General features: G+C 37.0%; 1 protein-coding gene across 10 annotated transcripts in view; it reads right to left on the bottom strand.

The window, feature by feature from the left end:
• mical2a (microtubule associated monooxygenase, calponin and LIM domain containing 2a) overlaps positions 1-21,617 on the bottom strand; it is a 46,033-nt gene that overhangs the window by 2,491 nt on the left and 21,925 nt on the right. The window contains exons 5-27 of one of the 10 annotated variants that reach the window (XM_043244188.1): positions 20,893-20,994; positions 18,333-18,488; positions 17,782-17,882; positions 16,306-16,563; positions 16,073-16,188; positions 15,496-15,622; positions 14,573-14,663; positions 12,965-13,112; positions 11,644-11,843; positions 9,968-10,068; positions 9,820-9,879; positions 9,605-9,742; positions 8,403-8,651; positions 7,338-7,445; positions 5,291-5,365; positions 4,720-4,722; positions 4,549-4,626; positions 3,755-3,870; positions 3,580-3,649; positions 3,052-3,135; positions 1,919-1,996; positions 1,017-1,197; positions 8-84 (exon numbers count right to left, since the gene is read on the bottom strand). In XM_043244188.1, coding sequence (XP_043100123.1) covers positions 8-84; positions 1,017-1,197; positions 1,919-1,996; positions 3,052-3,135; positions 3,580-3,649; positions 3,755-3,870; positions 4,549-4,626; positions 4,720-4,722; positions 5,291-5,365; positions 7,338-7,445; positions 8,403-8,651; positions 9,605-9,742; positions 9,820-9,879; positions 9,968-10,068; positions 11,644-11,843; positions 12,965-13,112; positions 14,573-14,663; positions 15,496-15,622; positions 16,073-16,188; positions 16,306-16,563; positions 17,782-17,882; positions 18,333-18,488; positions 20,893-20,994 — 2,717 coding nt within the window. The other 9 variants (XM_043244189.1, XR_006251347.1, XM_043244192.1 and 6 more) reach the window with 9 other exon arrangements.

Raw genomic sequence — 21,617 nt, 5'->3', positions numbered from 1 at the left:
GAATTACCGTGTGTAGAATTGGTGTCTTCCCATTCTTGACTAAGGGTTTGCGTTGAGCAAAGTGGAGTTTGCAGTACAACTTTCCTACAAGAGCAACAAAAAACAAAATTAACTGAAATATCAGTGATTTTACTTTAAGAGTGTGCTTACATTTTACCACGTTTTTATAAATTGTCAATTTTATATCATTTATTTTGTGTATTATTTTAGACACAGCCTTTCTGCCTAATGCAGTATACTATTTATGCAAATATCAATGTGTACGTTTTGTTTTCATCTGTCCTTTTTATTCACTTTTTTTTACTCGTCCCGCGTCCTACATCATCCACCCGGCATGACTGGCACATATGACAGTATCAACTATGGATATATTTCAAGAATGCACATTTTTAATAACTGTAACCGCAATTCTAACTCTTGGAAAAGCAAGGACAATTTTCAAAGGTGCTGTTTGACTCTTCTAAAGCCAAAACTAATATGCCCTAATATGTTTGTAGATATTTAGGATAGATATAGTGCATATTGATAATTTGAAAAATAATGGTATACCCAATAATTCTACATTGAAATGTGCGTTTCTGGTCTTAAAACTGCAGTACCCATTTCAACCACTAGTTGACAATATTACACACTGCACCTTGAATATAATTCCAATTGAATTCTTCTGAAATAACATTTTAGTTTTTGGGTAAAATATACCTTTAATGGGATACACTAGTTTACACAAATGGATTACATATCATTATTAATGATTAATATTTAACTTTAGTCTGTTTGTCACACAAAGTCACCATATGGTTTTAGAAGACTTGGATTAGTCATTTGTAGGAATGCTTTCACGTTTTGTCTTTTTTAGAAAAAGCGGAACGGTTAGAGATCGCCAGCCGCAGTCTGGACCAAAAAAGAAAAGCAAACTACAGAAGCAACGTGAGCACGAGTAAATGATTTGACACCCATTTTAAGGTGAGCTATTAAATGAGAAACAGCGAGAATGGATCACGGGCCTTTCGCCGTACCTTCGTCCGAATCGAAGGAATGGCCTCCCTGGCGCAGCGGAGCTCTGCAGGTATGACAGCGGAAACATTCCCTGTGAAAGTGGAACCCCTCGGCGCTGAGCCTCTCCACCGCAAACACCCGCTTCTTACACGCATGACACACATCTCCCAGACTCTGAGGAAATTCTCGTTTTAAGGAAGGCTAGGGGGAAAAGACGAGAAGGCAACGGTCGAGTTTGTGTCCATTAAGCATGCTGAAAATAAATTGGCGAAATTATGCAGTATATATTCAGACTGTACTGGTTTGACTTTGAAGTCTCTAAAAAGCGGGCGCATTTGCAAGGGGCTAAAAAGCATGTATCGCTTGGATATAGATTGGATATGAGTATTAAGCCTGAAACATTCCCAAAAAGTTATACAAAAGTATATTCAGTAATGGGGTGATGATCAAGAATGTGTGTTCAAACACTCATCACTCTAACCAGCTCATACCTTAGCTCATTGGATGACGATTTCAGCTACAAAGATTGTTTAAAACCAGATTTTTCATCAAAATCATTTTTGGAATTTATTTATACAAAAAATGCAAAATAACCATATTTAATTTTGAGATAATATGGATGCCATACTTGATAAAACATGTAAAATGCAGGTTTTTTTCATAGTTCCTCAACATTTTTTGAATGCTTTACTTTAACAGTGTAATTTGCTCAATAGCAACCATGGCAACATTTTTTGGAGCATGTGCTTTTATTATTAAAAAAAAAATCACCTCGGACATTCTGCCGTATTTTAGGTATGTATACGTTAACATGAAATGCACTGAATGGATGGACTGCGCAGGATGGGTTCATAAAATTCCAGGATGCATTCATATTTGTTTCCGGATTAAAAACAACTGACCAGCTTGATTTGTGGCTTACCGGTGTGTCATTTTCATAGAGGGTAACCAGAGAGTCGGATCTAGCACCCGCTATCAGAGACACTTTGCCTACTGTGCGCTACCAGCCAACGGGAGAGCAGGGACAGAAAGAGAGAAGAGATAGTGAAACAGAGAGATAAAGCAATACAAGACATAACAGAGGGGACATGCTGGGGAAAAAATGGAGAGAAAAGAGTTTACAAAACATTTCTGTCGAACAGTGAGTTTGATCGATAGATGGATTGCATTGCTCTACTGTTTATAGCATAACAGGAACATGGAGTAAAACAGGCAAGATGCATCAAACACCCCGTCTTGTTCTCGGGAAAATCAGCGAATATAACTGGCACAGAGTGACCTAGAAGGCATGCGTTCACGTAACTCAGGATCATTAGAAATATATAACTACATTTCTACAAAACCTGAAATAAGTAACTTGTATTTTCTGAAACAACCATGCTGCTTAAGCCGCCTTCTGCGAGGTTTTCAGCTCTTTTGTGACTCAATAATCTGCCCCTGTAAACTTCATTTGTATAAAAAGGTATAAAGTTTGGTCTTTGACTGCTTTTGCAGAAATGTAGCAATAGTCGCATATTTTGATGCTTGCATGGGTCACATTTATAGAATGTAGGCATCTCGCTAGGTTTTGGAACAGAGCTCACTTTTTCAGATAACAATGAGGTATGTCAGTCATTCTGGAGATACTTCTAAAGGCATCAAGTAAAACTTGAAAAACTCCTATGTTGAGACGGTTATGTAATGATCCAGTCACTTTGAACTGTTTAGTGGGTGGAGCTAGAGTTTCAGGTCAGGCATCTGGCAGTGGAAGAGAGGACTTTAGGAATGCTCTCTCTCCCTGTGGTCAGCTGGAATGTAAGGATGCTTACAGCCAAGTGTGTGTGTGTGTGTGTGTGTGTGTGTGAGAGAGAGAGAGAGAGAAACTGGCATGCTCTCATTAGAAAACCAATCATGTAAAGAGAGGCAGTCCATCATAGAAATCTGCCGCCTTGATCAGAGCTCTCAAGTCCTGCCTACAACATGCCAACAATTTCACAAAAGACTCATTCCAGTCGGTCTGCACATCATGCGACTCCTGGCAGATTATGGATAAGAGTCATAGATATGGTCATATACCTGAGACCTATAGTCTCCATTTGACTGAGGAACGTCTGCTTGTTTTCTCACAGTAAAGGATGCTGTGCTACTGCTGGTGGCAGACTGAAAATGTAGATTTGAGAACTTATTGCAGTAAATGTTATGATCATCTTTGGTCAGGTTAAATTAAATGCTTGCCCAAAAATGAAAATGTATTTATCCTCATATTGCTCCAAACCTGTATGATATCTTTTTGCATGGAACTCTAAGATAACTCCAAGCCATTTCTTTCTGGCAAGCATTCTTGTTTTATTTGGTTTTTCAAGCTCCAAAAAGTATATATATATATATATATATATATATATATATATATATATATATATATATATATATATATATATATAGCATTTAACTCTGAGATGTGAGATATTTCTTCCATGGAAGAAAAAAAGCTACACAGGTTTGGAGCAACATGAGGGTAATTAAAACAACAAAATCAGCTTCATTAGTGGGTAAATATTTCACTTTAAATCAATTATTCAAACAATTCTATTGACAAACACTCACCATTTGTGAGCTATTCTTTGCTTCTTCGTGCATGTTTATGCCATAAAGTATTTCTGGCATTAATTTACTGCTTTAAAAGAGACATAAGGAGATTGATGCTCAGTACGTTAATAAGAAAATACTCTGAAAGGCATTAAAACTATTGAGAGCGTTAAAGGTAAAATCATTCATATACCTTAATGAAGAAGCAGAGCAGAATGTAAAGGAAAGATGGAGCGGAGCAGTGCATTCTGGGATGGGGTGAAATGTTATGGAGTTAGATTGATGGGGATGGATAGTGGAAGAACTGATCTGTTCAGAACAGAGACGGACAGACAGATTAGACAACAGTGAAATAAACGATTAATTGAAAAATTAAATTGCAGTTTAATACCGGAGGTTGCTCAAACGCTCTAATATTATTGAAATATCACCAAGTCATTTTTGCTCAGAGGTCTGACACTGATTGAGCCACTGAAACTGAACTAAGCCAATTTATTTTAATATCTAGAATGCTCTTATGCGTGGAACACCTTCTTTACACCACCAGTTGTTTTTCGAAAGTAATAATTTCATTATGTGTTCAACACTTTAGAGTGGAAAAATATACTTCCCATGCCTTGAAATAACAGAAACACTGTCTATATGACGAGCAAACATGTTGGTTTCGCTTCCCAAGAAAGTGTAGATGGTGCCGTGATATCTTATCAGGTACTTCAAAGTTTCTGTTTTCCTCTGACAGAGGGATCTCTGTTCTGCTCTGATGCCTAAAATGAGACGTTCTGCAACTGCTTAACTGTAACCAAGAATTAAATCCCATTCAATATGCCATAAAGCTGAGCATACAGTAATAATAACTAACCTACAATTATTTAGAAGATTGACTAAGCCGGCGACCTCCAGCACGCCAGATGTCAAAACACTTACGCTAAATCCTTCCCCACTGTAATTATATTTCTTAACTTAGCTGAGCGACGAGGGAACACTCACCAGATGGGAAGAACTCACTGTTTCTCCCCGTATCTCCTTTATAAAGTGCTGCACATGTGATGGTTTGGATTTAGACACCTTAACCAGAAGGATGCCAGCAGAAGAGGAGAAAAAGGCAAGAATTAGATTTAGCGGACTGGGACAGCGTGTAAAATCTGCACATGCCCTTACCTGCTGCAACAGAAGCGAGGGATAGGAGGAAATGAGAGGAGGAGGACAGGAAGCATTGTGGGAGAGGGCATGAAAAGGTGCTCATGGATTGAGGGAGATGGAGAGATCAAGACACAAGTCACGAAGAAAGAGAAAGAGCTAGTTAGATTAGTAACAAAATGGACGGGTTAAAGATCTTCGTTGATGATCAGATTTTTTTTACAACTTACAACTTTACAACTTACAGGCTTTTAAAAACAGACAAATTCATTAGCTCTTAGGTTGCTAATTGACAGGACCTCTGACAAGTCATCTGTTCACATTAATAAAGTTTAACAGTGGAATTCATAGAAAACTACATTGCCCGTGGTTCTCCAATCAGAAAGTTGGGGTCAGCAAATAGCACCATAAGAGTTCTGTGGAGTCCATCTCACTAATTGTCAAATTCTTTTTGCTTCAAATAGGTTTGTGAGACTTTGAACCCTTTTTGGAAAATGAACGGTAAAGAAACTTGGAACAATTCTGCAGGAAAAGTGAGCAGGCACTAATGAAATCGATATCATATTTATGAATGTCTCTGGAAAAAAATCACCTTTGAGCTTTTCACTGATTCTCTCTTCTCTTCACAAAGCTGCATGTCTAGCTGCCCGGTCCGAGGTCTATCCGTCTTTTTAGGGGAGGAGGAAAGAGCAGGAGGAGGACACGAATTGATGATGATTCATTAAAGGCTGTTAAATGGGCAAGCAGTGTTAGGAGTGTTAAGTGCTATTAGAGATGGAAAGAAGTGCATGTGTAAGTGATGGCAGGCACTGTCAGAGGACAAGATTAGCAGAGGACATGGGAGGACGTACTGTAGGGAGCAGCAATGCATTCTGGGATTGGGTGTGGTGGGGTCGATGTGGGGGTGGATTTGAGGGTCAGACAGCAGAGGAGTCAGTCTGTCCAGAACAGAGACAGCTTGAACATGCAGAACTGAGAAAACTGGATTACAGGACGCTCATTACTCAAAGGAAAATGTATCGCTCAGATGTTGCTCTTAGGAGGTTCTTAGCAATTCTTAGTTATGTTCAACTGATAGTAAAGAACTTGATGTTTCTCCAAAACTTCCATGGTAGAAATAAACACATAAAATGTACGTAAATGAAGTTAGCAGTAACATTAATATGGATAGCTGCAGAGAAGTGATCTTAAAGGTCTTTTAATATTGAATTTTAATTGCAGACTTTGCTTTAAGCAAAGTTTGAGATGTACGGATCTCTTCTGAAACTTTCTGTCCCTCAACTGAAAGTCCATTGCATGAAATGTTTTATGCTTTTTATACAGAGAACATCAAATATGGTAAACGGAAGATCAACAGCGCTTCCTTGATATATGAGAACAAATCATTGGCTCTTGAGGAAGATCAAACATTTATCACTTAAGGTGACTGTGTCTTCAGAAAACTTTGTTTAAAGTATGGAGTAATTACTTTATAAAATATTTAAAGCATCAAAGTTTTGGTTGCATAGAATTTCAATAGGGGGATAAAAACCTCTTTCATAACAAATATAGTAATATATGTTAAGGTGTGTTTCAAAGATAAACAAGAACCAAAGTCTCTACATGAGGGTAACTAATGACAGTAACTGATTGAACTATCCCTTTAATTCTCCATTTGCTCTTGTTTTTGCTTATGAGAAACAACAGAGATAAGAAAGAGACCTCACTTGTGTTTTTTCTTTCCTATGGGTGCATATAAAAATACACTACTTTGTGCAAAATCAGGAAACCTGCAACATAAATGATGTTGTTTATGTAACTTAAGATCCCCGTGGAAAATGTTAAAATTAAACATTCATATTTAGCCGTTGTTTGAAGGCTCCAGAGGATCGTTCGACATATGTTACTCATTCTTTGGAATGTTTTCAAACGCTAAATATACAACTAGTTCATAAAAATTACAAGGAAGAGTGTCTGGCTCGCACTTTAATGACGGATGACAAAACCCAGAACATGCGTGTTACAGTATGAAGCCGGAGAGAGCAATTCACACAAGAACTAGAATTGTTTTTTGCATCTAATGAACTCTCCCACTGCATTTTCTCAACACATAGTACTTCTAGGAAATATAATAAATGCGCAGGGAATGAGGACGTTTGAATCATCTGTGGGCACGTGGGCTGATGGTTTATCCTTATGCTTGCAGTAAAAAAGCAAAGAAGCTGCTTTTCCAGTCTGAGAGATCAATTTAAACGCTTACAAGACCCCTGAGAAGCACAGACCCCTTTATAAGACTATGTGAAAGTCACCAACCCTCTTAGAATTGAGAGAAAACATTATTCCAACGACCAAATACCACCTAATATGCCACGACGTCCACTAGCATTCATTGACGTTGTTAAAGTAAAACAAGTCATTTGAATGTATTAAGCGCTACAGTATGTCCTCGGGTGACCCACATCTGTTCTGCTAGACTGATTATTAACCAATTATGGCTGAGCAGGGGGTTCAGGGAATTAATTACTTAGTATGCGATGATATCTGCAAAGACTGCAGGTGCATGAAATGATGCTTAGTCGCTCAGTGATCACAGGCCAAAACCGCAGGGCATGCAACAGCAGCTGAGTGAGGAAAGCCGACACACACACTAACATAGTCACCTGATGAGGAGAGCAGGCCTCGCCAGAGAACAGAGTGCTCAAATGCACAGCCTTCTCCTTTATGCTTTTTTTATGAAACTCCCTTGCCTTTTGAGTCTGGGCTTTCCTCTGAGTGAAGCCGGAAGAAAGAAAACAGCGAGAAAAAAGCGTGAACTAATGTGTTTGACATTTATTACCTGTCAACAGAATTGTGATTAATGTCGTGCTTTTTAAATTCTTAATTAAAAACTTGATTATTTTTGCAATTTAAATTGGTTGAAATTGCCTGTAAACATGCATATTCTCAAACTATAAATAATAATAATCAAGAATGGAATTTTGACAGAACAGAATTAAATAGTTTTAATGTCGAAACTGTTAAATGTATTAAATGTGATGGTCTATGAAATGGGTGCGTTTGCCACTTAAAAAATATGAATGAAATGCATTTCTGTTAGCTTGTAGACATTCTGTGTAGAAAATAATGTATTTAAGTAATAATGAATAGCACTGCACCATTTGAGGCTAAATAAAATCTCAATATAAGCTGGGATGTATTCTCCTTTAAAGTTAATAGCAACAGGGTTGCCTGTTTTCACTATTATTAACTTCTTGAAAACAGAATTGAATGATCTTGTGTTTAATAACCAATTCTTGACAAAAAAAAACTCATGGTAACAGGGTTGACATTTTAAGATCTGTCTCCTGACAAACAAAAAGTAGTGATAAAAAGAGACTATTTTATTATTATTTAATTTTATTTATTATTTACTATTATTTTTGCTATTTTGAGGTTCAATAACGCAACTGCGAACAGTATTTTACTTTAATAAGAGATTATCATGATGGTAACAGGGTTGACGCTATATAAGTATTTTAAATAATGTACTAAATACTGGCAGAAAGAACAAAGACAAAATACTAGCTTTTGTGTCCACGTTAATGAAGGACAAATGCAGCACCCATTATGAATTATGGTCCACCAGCATTCAATAAATTTAATGATGTTATTAAATATAGATCTGAGCATATCTCAAAACTTGAGGAGCTCCTTCTCAAAACAGAAGGAAGGTGGAGGTTGTTCACCTGGCTAATCTCCTCTTCCACCCTCTGGAGGCGCTGGAGCATTGCTCTCATGGCCAGCACTGCTGACTGGCAGGTGGCTGTATTTCCTGAGTCTGAGTCAGCTGTGTTCTCTGCCTCTGATTGTGTGTGAGTGTGTGAGTGAGTAGGCTGAAGTGGTTTCCTCCGTGGATTCAGAGCACTGGAATGAAGCGAGGGGAAGAGAGGAGCCGAGGGCTCCTCGGTGTGTCGCACACAGGCGACGGACGGAAACTGTGAACACACAGCACATGTGGCCAGCGCTGGATATGAGCTGTGTCATAATGATAATACACAAAGCTGGGGAAAATCTGCAGCGAATCTACAGAGAGCCAGAGATTTAAAATTTAAAGACGATATTTACGGTATGCTAAATTGCTCATCACTCTTAAAAATAACATTCCAAAAAGGAAGCTTTCCAAGAATGCAATAGAAAGAACAGTTCCTAGAGAACACTTTTGAGGAACATTTAACAGATAACTTATTTCTGACTTTGACCAAGCTTGAATGGAAAGCTTCAGAGGCTCTTTAGACAACGTAAAAAGTGTAGGGTGTAGAGTTTTAGTTTAAAGATGAATATTACCAAAAAAAAACTTTATTTAGATTATGTTACAATTAATGCCAGGTGATAAATGGTATTGTGTTTGTGAGCGTACACTGACTTTGGAGGTTCTACCTGTTTTTAAGGGGGTGGGGGTGGTGGGACTTTCTTCTTGATAATGTTAAAGAGAGGGCTATCGGTCATATCGAGCGATGGAGGTCTTGGAGGCCTCTCATCATTACAGTCAGACTGAAATCATTATACCAGGAACAGTTTCAGAGAAAAAGGAAGACGGGGTCAGAAGGACAGAGGGAAGAAAAGAGAAAGAAGAGATTAACTAAGCACATAAATACTCAGAAAGCAGAAAAAACGTGAAAGAATGGGTTACTCCTAAATTCAGTCATTATTGTTTTATATCATTTAAAACAAATATGCCTTGAAATCATCCGGCTCCCTATCTTCATATCAAACCCTGTACAACACGTCGTGACATTTCATATTTTAATGTTTGCTTTAGAGCACCAGCAGAGATTTTCTGTGAATGAGAGATACGACAGAATATTCACTTTGAGGTGAACTCTTTCTTTAAGAAAACGTAATGTAAATCTTCAGCTGACGGCATGAGTTCAGACAAAATAGTATTTACCTGTCTGCGAATAGAACATCTTGCTGTGCTGTCTTCAAATTTTGCTAGAAGCTGAGTGGCCATAAACTTGACCTTGTTTTCTTTAAACTCCCGCCCCTCATTGGGTAAAGAAGAACTCTGATTGACGGCTCTGATTGGCTGGAAGAGAAGTGGACCAATCAGAAAACACTTCTACTTTCAAATGCTATTATTATATAAATGTTGTTAACGTTCACCTCTTCTAAGTAACGTCTTCTCTTGTGTATGGCGTCGTTGTCTTCAATCTTTTTGTCATTCTAAGAGACAACAAGTTATATTTTGCTTTAGGAAGCGATGTTTGAACTGTAAAAGCGCTTGTAATAAATCAAACCCAGCGTACTCTACCTTGGGTATGCGTTTTCGAGGCAAACTCAATGACTTGTAAACAGGTCTGGTAGATTCTGATGGACATTTTTCATTATTTGCATCACCATCTCGCTTTGAATCTACAATAAACCACATGACAAACATTTGCATGACATTTGTGAATAAACAACTACAACAAATAAGCACTGTAACCAAACACACATCACTTTATAACATAAAAGCCTCATATTGCAGCTCGAATGCTCTAGAAGAAGCCATCTGAGTGCATGTCATTTAGACGATTCTGCTGTATTTACGTCTCTGAGGCCAGACGATCTATAATGCGGAATATTTATGGGCTCTTCCGCTGTGGTGATGTGCAGATCTGCAGGGCGGTAACCTGCTTTCAGACAGACATGCATTCCTGGCGTGACTCCGTGACAGAAGGAATTGTGTAACACAAATGTTCAAGTGCAAAAAGCCAGATAAAATGCTTCTGTTTAGGGGTTTTCCATAAGCGCGCTCTGTGTTTCCTTAATGGACACACCTTATGCAAACTCTAACTAGGTGGAAGACACACTAATAGGTTTTCGACAATATGAAAGTTTCATTTCTGGACACCTGCAATGGGCTAAATGTAACAAAGTCATGTATATTATGAGAGCTGAAGGAGCTGAAAAGATATGAGAGTCTGTCTGTGTTTGATATGAAATATAAGTGTACCGCTTACTGCATACTTCCCACTTTTACAGTATAAAAAAATAACCAACATGCAATGAGAAATGTTCAATTACCAGCATGCTGGATTATTGTCTTTGATGCTGAATATTTAATTTAGCAAGTATACTGTATATATTTGTATTTCTAACCCAGGGTATTTGTATTTTTACCAAGAATAAGGTTAAAAGTCTGTGGCTCATATTACACGAAGAAATGCATATTAAGTCATGAATCGAATCGATCATGCACACTATTGTTTAAAGTTTGGGCTCAGCAAGATCTTTTGTTTTCATTTTATTTTTTATTCACCAATTTCATCCATTAAACTGATGAGGGAAATTGAAAGTGACAGTAAAGAGATTGTGCTGTCAAATCAATTAATCGTGATTAATCACTTCAAAAATGAAAGTTTGCATTTGCATAATATGTGGGCATGTATTGTGTGTATATATGTAAAAACAAACTATTTTCAAAAGTAAAAAAAAAAAACTTTTATTTTGAATGCGATCAATCACAAATAATCCATTTAACAGCACTAATTTTGAATTTTTTCGAATATCTATTTCAAATAATTAATGGTATACTACCATTAAATTATTATGATTTTTTTATGAAGACTTTTATTCAGAAAGGATTCCATAAATTCCAAAACTGACATTAAATCCACTTATAATGTTACAAAATTGCTACAGAATTTTCTTGTAAACCTTTCATTCATCAAAATGTCCTGACAAAAACCTATCACCAATTACTAAATGATAATAACTGTTCACAACGTTGTCATTTTACTCTACTTTTGTAAAAGAATAAAATAAAATGCGTCCTTGGCGAACATTTTTCGAAAACAACAATGCAAAAAAACTTACCGACCCACTTTCAAACAATACTATGCTAGATTCTACATAAAATATTCTGCACAAGCAGTATACTAGTCTGCCGTCCCAAACACAGCCAGTGATCCTAACAGGTTTGTAATGAAAGAGTTCACGATCTACCTGAGGGAGGTAGAGGTGTTCCCCGGAAGAGCTCGTAGAACTTGGAGAGGTAGTTGACCACGCCGGTCTTGTCCGGCTCCTGACCTGCCGCCAGCTCTTTCCCCGCGATGAAAGGCTTAATGCCAAACTCCTTCTCCGCCACATCAAATGCCAGCTGAAGGTTTTTGGCACAGTCTTGCTCATTGAGAGAGTCGTAATCACTACAGGAAACAAGGCGATAAGAACAGAGAGCATGGGACCCGAATTAAACAAGCTGCCTTTTTGACATTTATGCGAAGAAAGGACAATGTGCAGCTGTGAAACCTCTCTGCTTTCTTTAAGCTACTTTCGACGATCTCAAATGACGGACTTGAAAAATGGCCATTGATAAAGATTGTGAAATGTTGCACACGGATATGTTGTTCGAACGCCAAGAACGCAGAAGTTAAAAAGTCACGCCGTTTCGATGAATAAGTACCGTGTAGCAGGATATCTGTTTTTGAAGGAAGAAAAGCTGTAACATGGGAAAGCCATTTCTCGAGGGGTCAAAGTGCTTTTCACATGTCCTGCTTATGTTTAGGATTACACAGTAACTAGCTGTGCAAAGGCAAACGGTAATAATCATACAAGGAGAGCGGACTGGAATGGTCGCCAAAACAGTATGTGATTTGTGGGCATGTCAGGAAGAAGACAGAATATTTATTAAATGTGCTTATGACTTAAATCCATTGCTAATGGTTCACTCATCAGATGAACATTATCAAAAAGTCGTGTAAACTACTGTTTTACTAGGGACTGCCATCCTTTAGAAAGGACGATGTTAGCACACATTACAAATTTCATTTTAGGTCATGACACCATATATTTTTTTCTGGATATAATGCCATCTTTGATTTTATATGTAGTACCTATAAATGTAAAGATATGGTCTCGTTTGTTTTTGATGTATGACATGAGACGATATTAAAACCATGTTTTTAAAACATATCACCTAAATATTAGCATGTGATTTAAATATGTATTTTGTCAGGATATAGCACTGATGTAATACCATTGTTAACAAATTGCCTTATTTATTTGTGTATTTATTATATATATATATATATATATATATATAATAAATACTGCTTGCTCTGATAAGAACAAAAAAATGGCATTGGTACCATCTGCAAAAAAAAAAAAAATATATATATATATATATATATATATATATATATATATATATATATATATAATTTTTTTTTTGTTGTTTTTTTGTTTTTTTGCAGATGGTACCAATGCCATGTTTTTTTGTTCTTATCAGAGCAATTTTTTAGAAGAGAGATGCTGTAAAGAACCTCACATGAGCTGTGGTCTGAAGCGATGTATGAGAGCGCAGAGAGCCAGGCCACCGCTCCAGCAGGAAGTGAGGTCAGTCACATTCACACCCCTGTAGCCCTCTGTCTGCTTCTGACACCACGTCAGTAACCGACTCGGCCTGATCTCAGACTCTGTTGAACACACACAAGCAAAAGGAAAATGTATTTTTGAAGCTGATTCACCCAAAACCCCTGAGAACCTGAGACTTTAGCTATATGAAAACAGACACGAGGCTTGATCTGGACTGAAAGTCAAGGTGACGTCCTCTCTTCGTCAGGCATCTGAACTTGCCTCGTCAATCTCACAGCAGCATTACGCAACGCACTCTTTGTGATTCGTTTCCGAGCAGAGTGTCACCCTAACAGCTCTAACAGCTGGTTTTAGGCGCAGTAAAGCCACATGTCAACAAGCTCGAAAGAACAGCAGCAGAGGAAAGGATTTATCGCGATTGATTTTGGAAACGGCAGCACGAGCAGAACCTACAGATATGTGGTATTTCTGTTTTTGCCTCTTGTTCTATTTCCTGTTAAGAGGCTAATTTGGCCAAGGAAAGAGGAAGTTCAGCAGAAAAGTGCGCGTACAGCACATTTCTAACTGATGTGCAGCAGATTGGAATAATGATATTTGAAAGATATTTCTTATGCTCTACATAATGCATTAATTTGACCAAAAATACGATAAAAATAGTAATATTAAAAAATATTATTCCAATTTAAAAGAATTGTTCATTTTAAAAATTATTTCTGTGATGGCAAAGATTAATTTTCTGCATAATTGCTCCAGTGTCGCATGTTCCTTCGGAAATCATTAAAATATACACATTCAGACAAAACACATCAAGCATTATCTATCATGAGTTCCACAAAAATAAAGTAGAAATAATAATCATGTGAATATGAAGACATGTTATTATTTACAATAGATAACAGTCATTTTAAATAGTTTCACAGGAACAGTGCAGGATCGCTATTTTTGCTGTATTTTCAGTTAAATAAATGCAGACTTTTAAGCAAACAAGCCCTTTTCCAAAATAATAAATATTATTAATACTAATTACAATTTTTGTTTTTGAGCAGTAGTTTATATCGTATGGAAATAAGCAGCAGGGACATTAAAAACGTCTTATTTTATGGTTAACGAAACTGAGAAGATCATTACAGGTTGAGTAAATAACGTTTTTGAGCGAAGGATTCCTTTGAGCAGCATCTCTGGAACGTCCCTTACTCTTTACTTAGGGTAGTAATCTTCTCACTTTGGCTCTCTTGGTAATAACAAATCTCGGTCTGGGTCGAATTCCCTCGGCAGAAATAAATCCCAGCTCTCCCTGAACCTGCCACATCGTGGGAGGAGCGCTCTCGCTCTGCTGTTTTGAGAGCGTTCCTAAAACAGGAGCTGTCTGTTATCTGCAGAAGGTAGGAATGCTGTAAATGCTCGTCTTAGCTCGAGCTGCTTGCCCGTTGTCTGTGATTATCATACGCAAACCTCCGCTCTCATATACGGCCGAAGCAACTCTTAAGGAACTCTTGGATGGTGCACTCAAGTAAAAGCGAAGATGATAATTATGTGTCTGTGATTAGAAGTGTCTTCTAACCTCGCCTGGACAAGTTGACAGGGCGGCGTATGGTGGCGGCCCGTTCCAGAGAGCACGACTTCATCTCTCCACAGATATAGTTGTTGCGGACCTGTGGAAAATAAACAGTAATGACCGTTTCAATGAGAGCGAATGTATAAAATTCATACGTACACACCAGGTTTAAAGCCTTATTGAGCAACAACAACAATAGTTACATTTAATCTGTATTAATTTGCATATTAATGTGTTACTATATTCATTTGCGGTGCTTACATACAGTACATGTCAAACGTTTGTAAGTATTTTTTCGATTTTTAGAAGTTTCTTATGTTCAACAAGGCTGCATTTCCTTAATATGCTGACTTGGTGCTCAGTTATTATCAATTATTAATTGTGTTCAATTTTTAATAGTGGTTCTTATAATAAATGTTAGAAGAGTTTTGGCAGCTTAATATTTTAGCAGGATACTCTATAAACACTATAAATGTCTTTATTGTCAATATATATATATATATATATATATATATATATATATATATATATATATATATATTTAAAAAAAAAATAAAGTAAAAATAAATAAAAAGTGAAAATTCTGCTAGGCCATTATATATTCAATTTTAAAATATAGTAAAACAGAAAATAAAAATTAGATTGCAATAATATTGCAACCTGGAAACCCGGCTACTGTTTCATATACAATATTCCTTTTTTGATCAAATAAATTCAGTCTTGCCAAAGATAAAAAATTTCTTCAAAAACATCATAATTTGTGATTTAATTTAATTTTAAACATCATAATGGTCAACACTGTGTTAGTTCATTTATCCTCATTGTCACAGGTGCTTTATAAAAGCAATAACTCACAACTCACAAGGTTGTGAACTTTTTACCATGTGATTTTTTAATGACAAAATGCAGAGATAGTAATGTCCTCTCACCTGGTGTGGCCTGACACAGTTTGAATTAAGGTTGGGATAGCGTGTTCCTGGATCTATGGTGTACAAATCAAAGTTTTTGGCGATGTTTTCAGGTGTTGTTTGAGGTAACAGGCGGTATAGACTCTCCCTAGAAGAATAAAAACAAAGCAACTATATAAACAAGAAATCAATAGTATTTTAAGTGTATGATAACACTTTCAACATGTTTGAAATATTTAAAAAAATGTATACAGAATAATGTTAGTGCTGTCAAATGATTAATCACATCCACAATAAAAGTTTTTGTTTACATGTGTGTGCTATGTATTTATTTTGTATACATAATTTATTTGTATGTATATATATATATATTTCATATAACATAATATATTTTTTTAAATATATGCATGCATATGTGTGCATTTATATATGCATAATATATATACACACACACACACACACACACACACACACACATATATATATATATATAACAAAACCTATATATATATTGATTTACTGATTCATGCATTCATTCCTTCATTCATCCATCATTTTAGTATGATCAAATAATGGAGCTGTTGTGACCTTCACTGACCTCTCTGCCAGCACCTCGAGTGGATTTCTGCCCTGCGCCCAACTTTTTACCATCCAAGCCGTGTCAAAGGCAGCCAGGAAGCCGCGGGCACAGCCGGTCCCCATAGGCCAGAAGGGCTACAGTAAGACAGACAACCACGGACACGTCATCAAACGCAATAATCATAAATATAAACAAACACAAGAACGGTTATTGATGAATACCGTAACCGAACAGAAATGTAATCCCTTCACCTCTAGAAGACTGTCTCCCACTAGTGCCACCAGCACACCGTGACCAAATCTCTCCCGGACCAGAGCAGCGCTTTCTGAGGCGTACATGCTCGTGAAATCGAACATGGCCACATCAGGCTGACCGCAGTGGTTCATGGCGTAGTCCAGCGTGGGCAGCTGGTAATGGGTGGCGTAGTCGGCTGCCTCTCGTGCATACGCCAGTAAAGCCTCTTGATTCACGTTTTCACTGTTCAGCAGTGCCTCGGTGTCGATATAATCCTAGACAGTTAAAAAAAAAACGGTTACCGTAACAAACATAAAGTATATCTCCTGACTGATACTGTAAGCAAGTCAAAACTATGCGTACTGATAGATTGTGAGCTGGTTCTTTGGTCAATATGAAACATCATTTACAATGCATTTTACTTCTGCGTTTTGTTTTTTTGAATGAAAAAGATACTATGAAAGGTTGGACTTGATGGACGAGGGATTAAACCAAAAAATTCCTATTTAGTAAAAGAATGAAAACTTTTTTAACCTAAAAAAAGGGGTCAAGATGGTAAATTCTTGCACAGATATATTTTCAAAATAAATTAAAGTATAGAAAGTATACATTCATTATTATTAAAAAAATGGTTAACAATATTATAAATGTAAAAAAATGTTTAAGTCATTTAGTGTGAAAAAATATATAAATATATATACATATAGGAAACAAAAATACAGCAATGAGTGTGTGTCAAAGTCAGTAAGTTAAAATATCAGATAATCAGACCATGCTTTAAAGGGATAAATTTGATCTGTATTATTATAAAATTACAAAAAGTATTGATGTTTAAAAATTATTTTATATTAAAAATATTAAGAAATGTACACTCATGCTTGCATGTTTATATCTTAAATATTTATCTTAAGCAATATTTACCCTTAAAAATAAACCTCACTAAATGCTAGTTTACCAAACCAAAAAAATTATTCTCTGACAGTATGTCTTAACAGCTTAATAGCTTAACTTTTTTCCTCAATGATCTTGTTGTTAGGATGCTTACGTATTATATATAAAAAAGAATAAAAAACATGATAAATTAGGAATAAATGAAAAAGAAATCAATATTTGATATATATATGTACATATATACACACCGGGGGTGGCACTAGTGGTGCAGAAATGACACGCTTCACCTTGACTAGAAAAATCCAGATCTTTGCAAAACAGACACTAAATAAAATATCTGCCTTCAGACAGTGTATGAAAGATTGGATGACTGTCAGCCGCACACTCGGTTCTAGCACTCCAGCGTGAATCAGATCAGCACAGACACTGCCAAAAACTCTAATGTGCGTCAATGACGAGGCCCAAGAGCACCACAGAGCGTTTGTGGCTGTGTCTCCTGATAAATATACGTGCTCCTTAGCAGAGTTTATATATACTCTTGTTGTGTTTCAGCCGAGAATAGTTCACTCGACACTTGCCACAGAGAAAAGCGCCCGACTCACATGAATGATGACACCCTTGTCCAGCAGGCTCTGTTTCTTAGCGGTCATGACGAAGTAATGTGTGTTGTCTTTGTAGTAGACGATGTTCTCTAGATCAATCCCTACAAGAGACGAAATTGTGGTGTTACTTAAATCTGTCAGAGACACTCATCTGTAGCATCTTCATGCCTGTATGTGACAAAACGAATAGCAGGAGGTCAGTGCGAGTTTAATACAGGATTTTAAAGGAATTCAGTTTCAAAGGGGTACGAGTCACGACAGGTATACAAAGCATACGTAAGCGTTTGAAGGGAGGAAGCCCATAATCCCCGGGGGATAAACATTTACGGGACAAATAGAGCAGAGCAAAAGACGATAACCGAAATATGGCCGCTCCTAACAGCAGATAACACTGACACGCTTATGGAAAACATGGTGGAAAATGCCGGGAAGAGGTGAAAGTACATAGTTGAGATAGTTGGGAGATATTTCTTTATTATCTAGGGAGCTGGATGCTTAGTTTAGTCTAACGTGGTGTATTTTTAGTGGCTAATGTGGCGCATATTGCTCACCAGTTTCCTGTCTGAGATCCTGAAAGAATTTTTGGTTGAAGATGAAGGCGACTCCACTTATCTCCTCGACCTTTGCCTCAGCGGTGGTGTTTCTGTTAATAAAGTTCGCTGTTATGGCGATGGCCAGTTTGCCACGAAATTCCTTCCTCCTGAACCCTGAGAAAGAGAGAGAGAGAAGAAGAAGGGAAGTTTAGAAGTTTGTAGCTTTGCAATTTGTTTCCTTGTGTTTGACAGGAGTAAATAATGCAGCACAAACATGCCACGTATTATAAGCATGTTATTTTTGGTTCACAGATGCTCAATTGAACCAATGGCAAAGTCCAAGATATTTTGGGATTTCAAAGACAATTAATATTCTGAATTATTATTACTTAAACTGTATTTAATGAGAAATAATTTAGGTAAATTAAGCTGGATAATTTATGAATTTTAGAGCTCTTATTTTTCCAGTTGAAACTGCTTTGAAACTGTATAGTAAAACGAGCTATGTAAATAAACACGATTTGATATGAACAGAATTAAAACTAAATAAAAACTAATTACTTATGCATTAACAGCCTGCTGCAGTCATGGTACGGTTGCAAAATTCCTTGATTATTACGCCGAAATGAGAGTATAGTTCCTAGTTATATCAGCCTAAAAACTGGTCTTAGTACACTGTGTGACCAATAGAAGATTCAATAGAAGTTTTAAATAGGAAAAATATCAAAACTCTTTGGTGATTTTTGAACGTGAAGCTAACGGTCTAATTAGATTCAATAATCTATGCTAAGCTACAGCTAAAAGTGTTATCGCCAAACCCAGAGATTGGTGGAATGGATTCAAAAATGGTCACCTCTGGAGTAGTTGGAAAATTTGCTAATTTCCAAAAAAGTGGCATGTTCCTTTATATTTTTTTTTGACAGATTGACTCAGAAAAGATAGTTTTTTTTGCATCATGCCTGATTTAGATGTTTTAGAGTCCTATGAAAAAAGGAACATGTGCCTTTAGTGCCTTTACGCTTTAGCCAAATAAGTCCCAGCCTGGCAAATTGTTACAAAAATGGCACAGGCTGTTCATTTTTAATGGCCGTTGAGTGGGTTGACGTGGAGAATTGGCTCTGCTTTCTCATCCTGCAAAATAATGTATGAGGCTCTACAGAGCTCCTCTACAAACAGTCACAGATTTGATTAAAAGCCATGTTGTTAACTCACTAAGACATCAGTTCTCCTCTTCGACATCTGCACTACTCGGTCCAAATTCAGCTGCTTTCATCTGGCCGTTGCTCTGCCTCAGATTGGGATAAATTTAACTTTCCCTAGACGTCCTGAACTAGCACACTTAATGTCCAAAACAAGCTGGGTTTCTTTTTCCCTGAAGTTACTCATAATTGGGCAATGAGCTAACATCTCATAGTTTGGAAGGCCCCACGAATGTCCTTTTTTGGAAAAAGCATCTGATTAAGGGTAAGCGCAAAGATGACGAAGCTGGAAAGCAGAGTCCAACGGACGCACATCATCAAGTAAAAAGTGTTCAGAAACCCTGAGAGCTCCTCAAGAGCACATGTTGACTCTCTGATCTCATATTTAACCGGTGGGCGTCTGGTGACATCATGCAGTATCGCTTTACACAGCAGAGCTTGATTTTATGGCTTAATAACCTTCTTGGATGAAACAATTCATTCTAGGGATTTCAGCCAAAAGCATGGTCCAAATTTTCAGAGTTGCTGAGGTTGTTTTAAAGATAGAAAGCGTGCAACAAAGAGAGGTTTTAGATTATATCTGAAGAAGATTTATTGAAGGTTTTTTAAAGGAATAGTTCACCCAAATACGAAATATTTGCTGAAAATGTAACATTCCAGATTTCCAGTTTCTTTATTGGAACATATTTGGAAGTCTCTGCAGTGAATAAGATGAGAATCTAGATGAGAGTCTAGACAGATGATAAAAGCATCACAATAATCCACAAATAATCCTATTAAATCCAGTGCATTAAAGTCAAACAGTAAAGTCAAAAGCTGTTTGGATTACTTGTTGATGACGTGTGGATGACTTGTGATGTTTTTACCATTTGTTTTGACTCTCATTCTGACGGCACCCATTCAGAGGATCCATTGGTGAGCAAGTGATATAATGCTCAATTCCACCAAATCTGTTCAAATGAACAAAAAAAGCTCATCTATTCCTTGGTTGGCCTGATAGTGAGTAGATTTTCAGCTAATTTAACTGTTTCTACATTTTCCATTTTGCTCAAATTCATAGTTTGTGCCCTGGATTTGAATGATACCTTGAATAGTGTGTCTTGTTGAGAAGTGTGCTATTACATTATTTGAAAGGCCGTATGACATGCTATTTTCATGTACATGCTATCATATTTTAGGTGGGTGCAATTTTAGTAACTGCTAGAACAGTTTGTAATCATAGAGCAAAGATTATTATAGCCTCTTAGTTACTGTGCAAACAGAGGGTTGCGTGTGTGTTTATTTTAGTCCACATAATATATGTAATTCAGCATGGCAGATTTTACATTTTATTTCTCATGAGCGGTGATTGCATCATCTCTACCCATCTGAGCGCATACCTTCTAAAGAGTTTCGTCTCCCATCGGCTCCCACCACAACATCAAAGTCGAAGTTGGCCACAGGGTGATCCGCAGGCCGGATCTCTGCCCTCCAGCCCGGACCTGGAGAGACAAACGCAATTATTCAGATGCAAAAGAGACAAATCACGATTGAGATCTCTTCGTTATCTCCTAGAGAACAATGAGATGCTTTTCAGACGTCTTCACAGAGAAAATTGCCCTAGTACTCTTGAGAAGATCTCAACAGTGTCTCAGATTTGCCATTGCGTTAAATTCTGCAAAGGTTTTAAATATGATCTCAAACTTACCTCATCAAATTCTCCAAAGACTTAATTATCCGCGCTGCTATAAATTTAATTTCATACCTCTGTACTCTTACTGAATGCCAGGAGCTGACTCATTTGTTAGGAGAAATAAAAATCTCTGCTAAGAAAAGTTTCAGAGTTTCAGAGAAGATCTCTACAAAGTATCAAACTGTGCTCAGATTTGGCAATATGTCAAAAGTTTACAGGCCTAAATCTTGATTATGAACTGTAACACTTCAACACTTCAAACTTTACAAAGAATTATCTAAGCTACTTTTCACATTGATGAAAGCATACTTTCTATGCCCTGAGTGCACCTGCACCTCGCTTTAGACTTTGCGTTTAGATCATTAAAACAGGGCCCTTAAACGTATTCTATTTTTATTTCTCCTGAGGAATTTCAGAAGCATCTGAGAGTTA

Source organism: Puntigrus tetrazona, chromosome 7 (assembly GCF_018831695.1).
Source record: "Puntigrus tetrazona isolate hp1 chromosome 7, ASM1883169v1, whole genome shotgun sequence".
Classification (NCBI taxonomy): Eukaryota; Metazoa; Chordata; class Actinopteri; order Cypriniformes; family Cyprinidae; genus Puntigrus; species Puntigrus tetrazona.
Note: the sequence above shows the minus strand (reverse complement) of the source record. Positions and strands in the feature narration are given on the sequence as shown.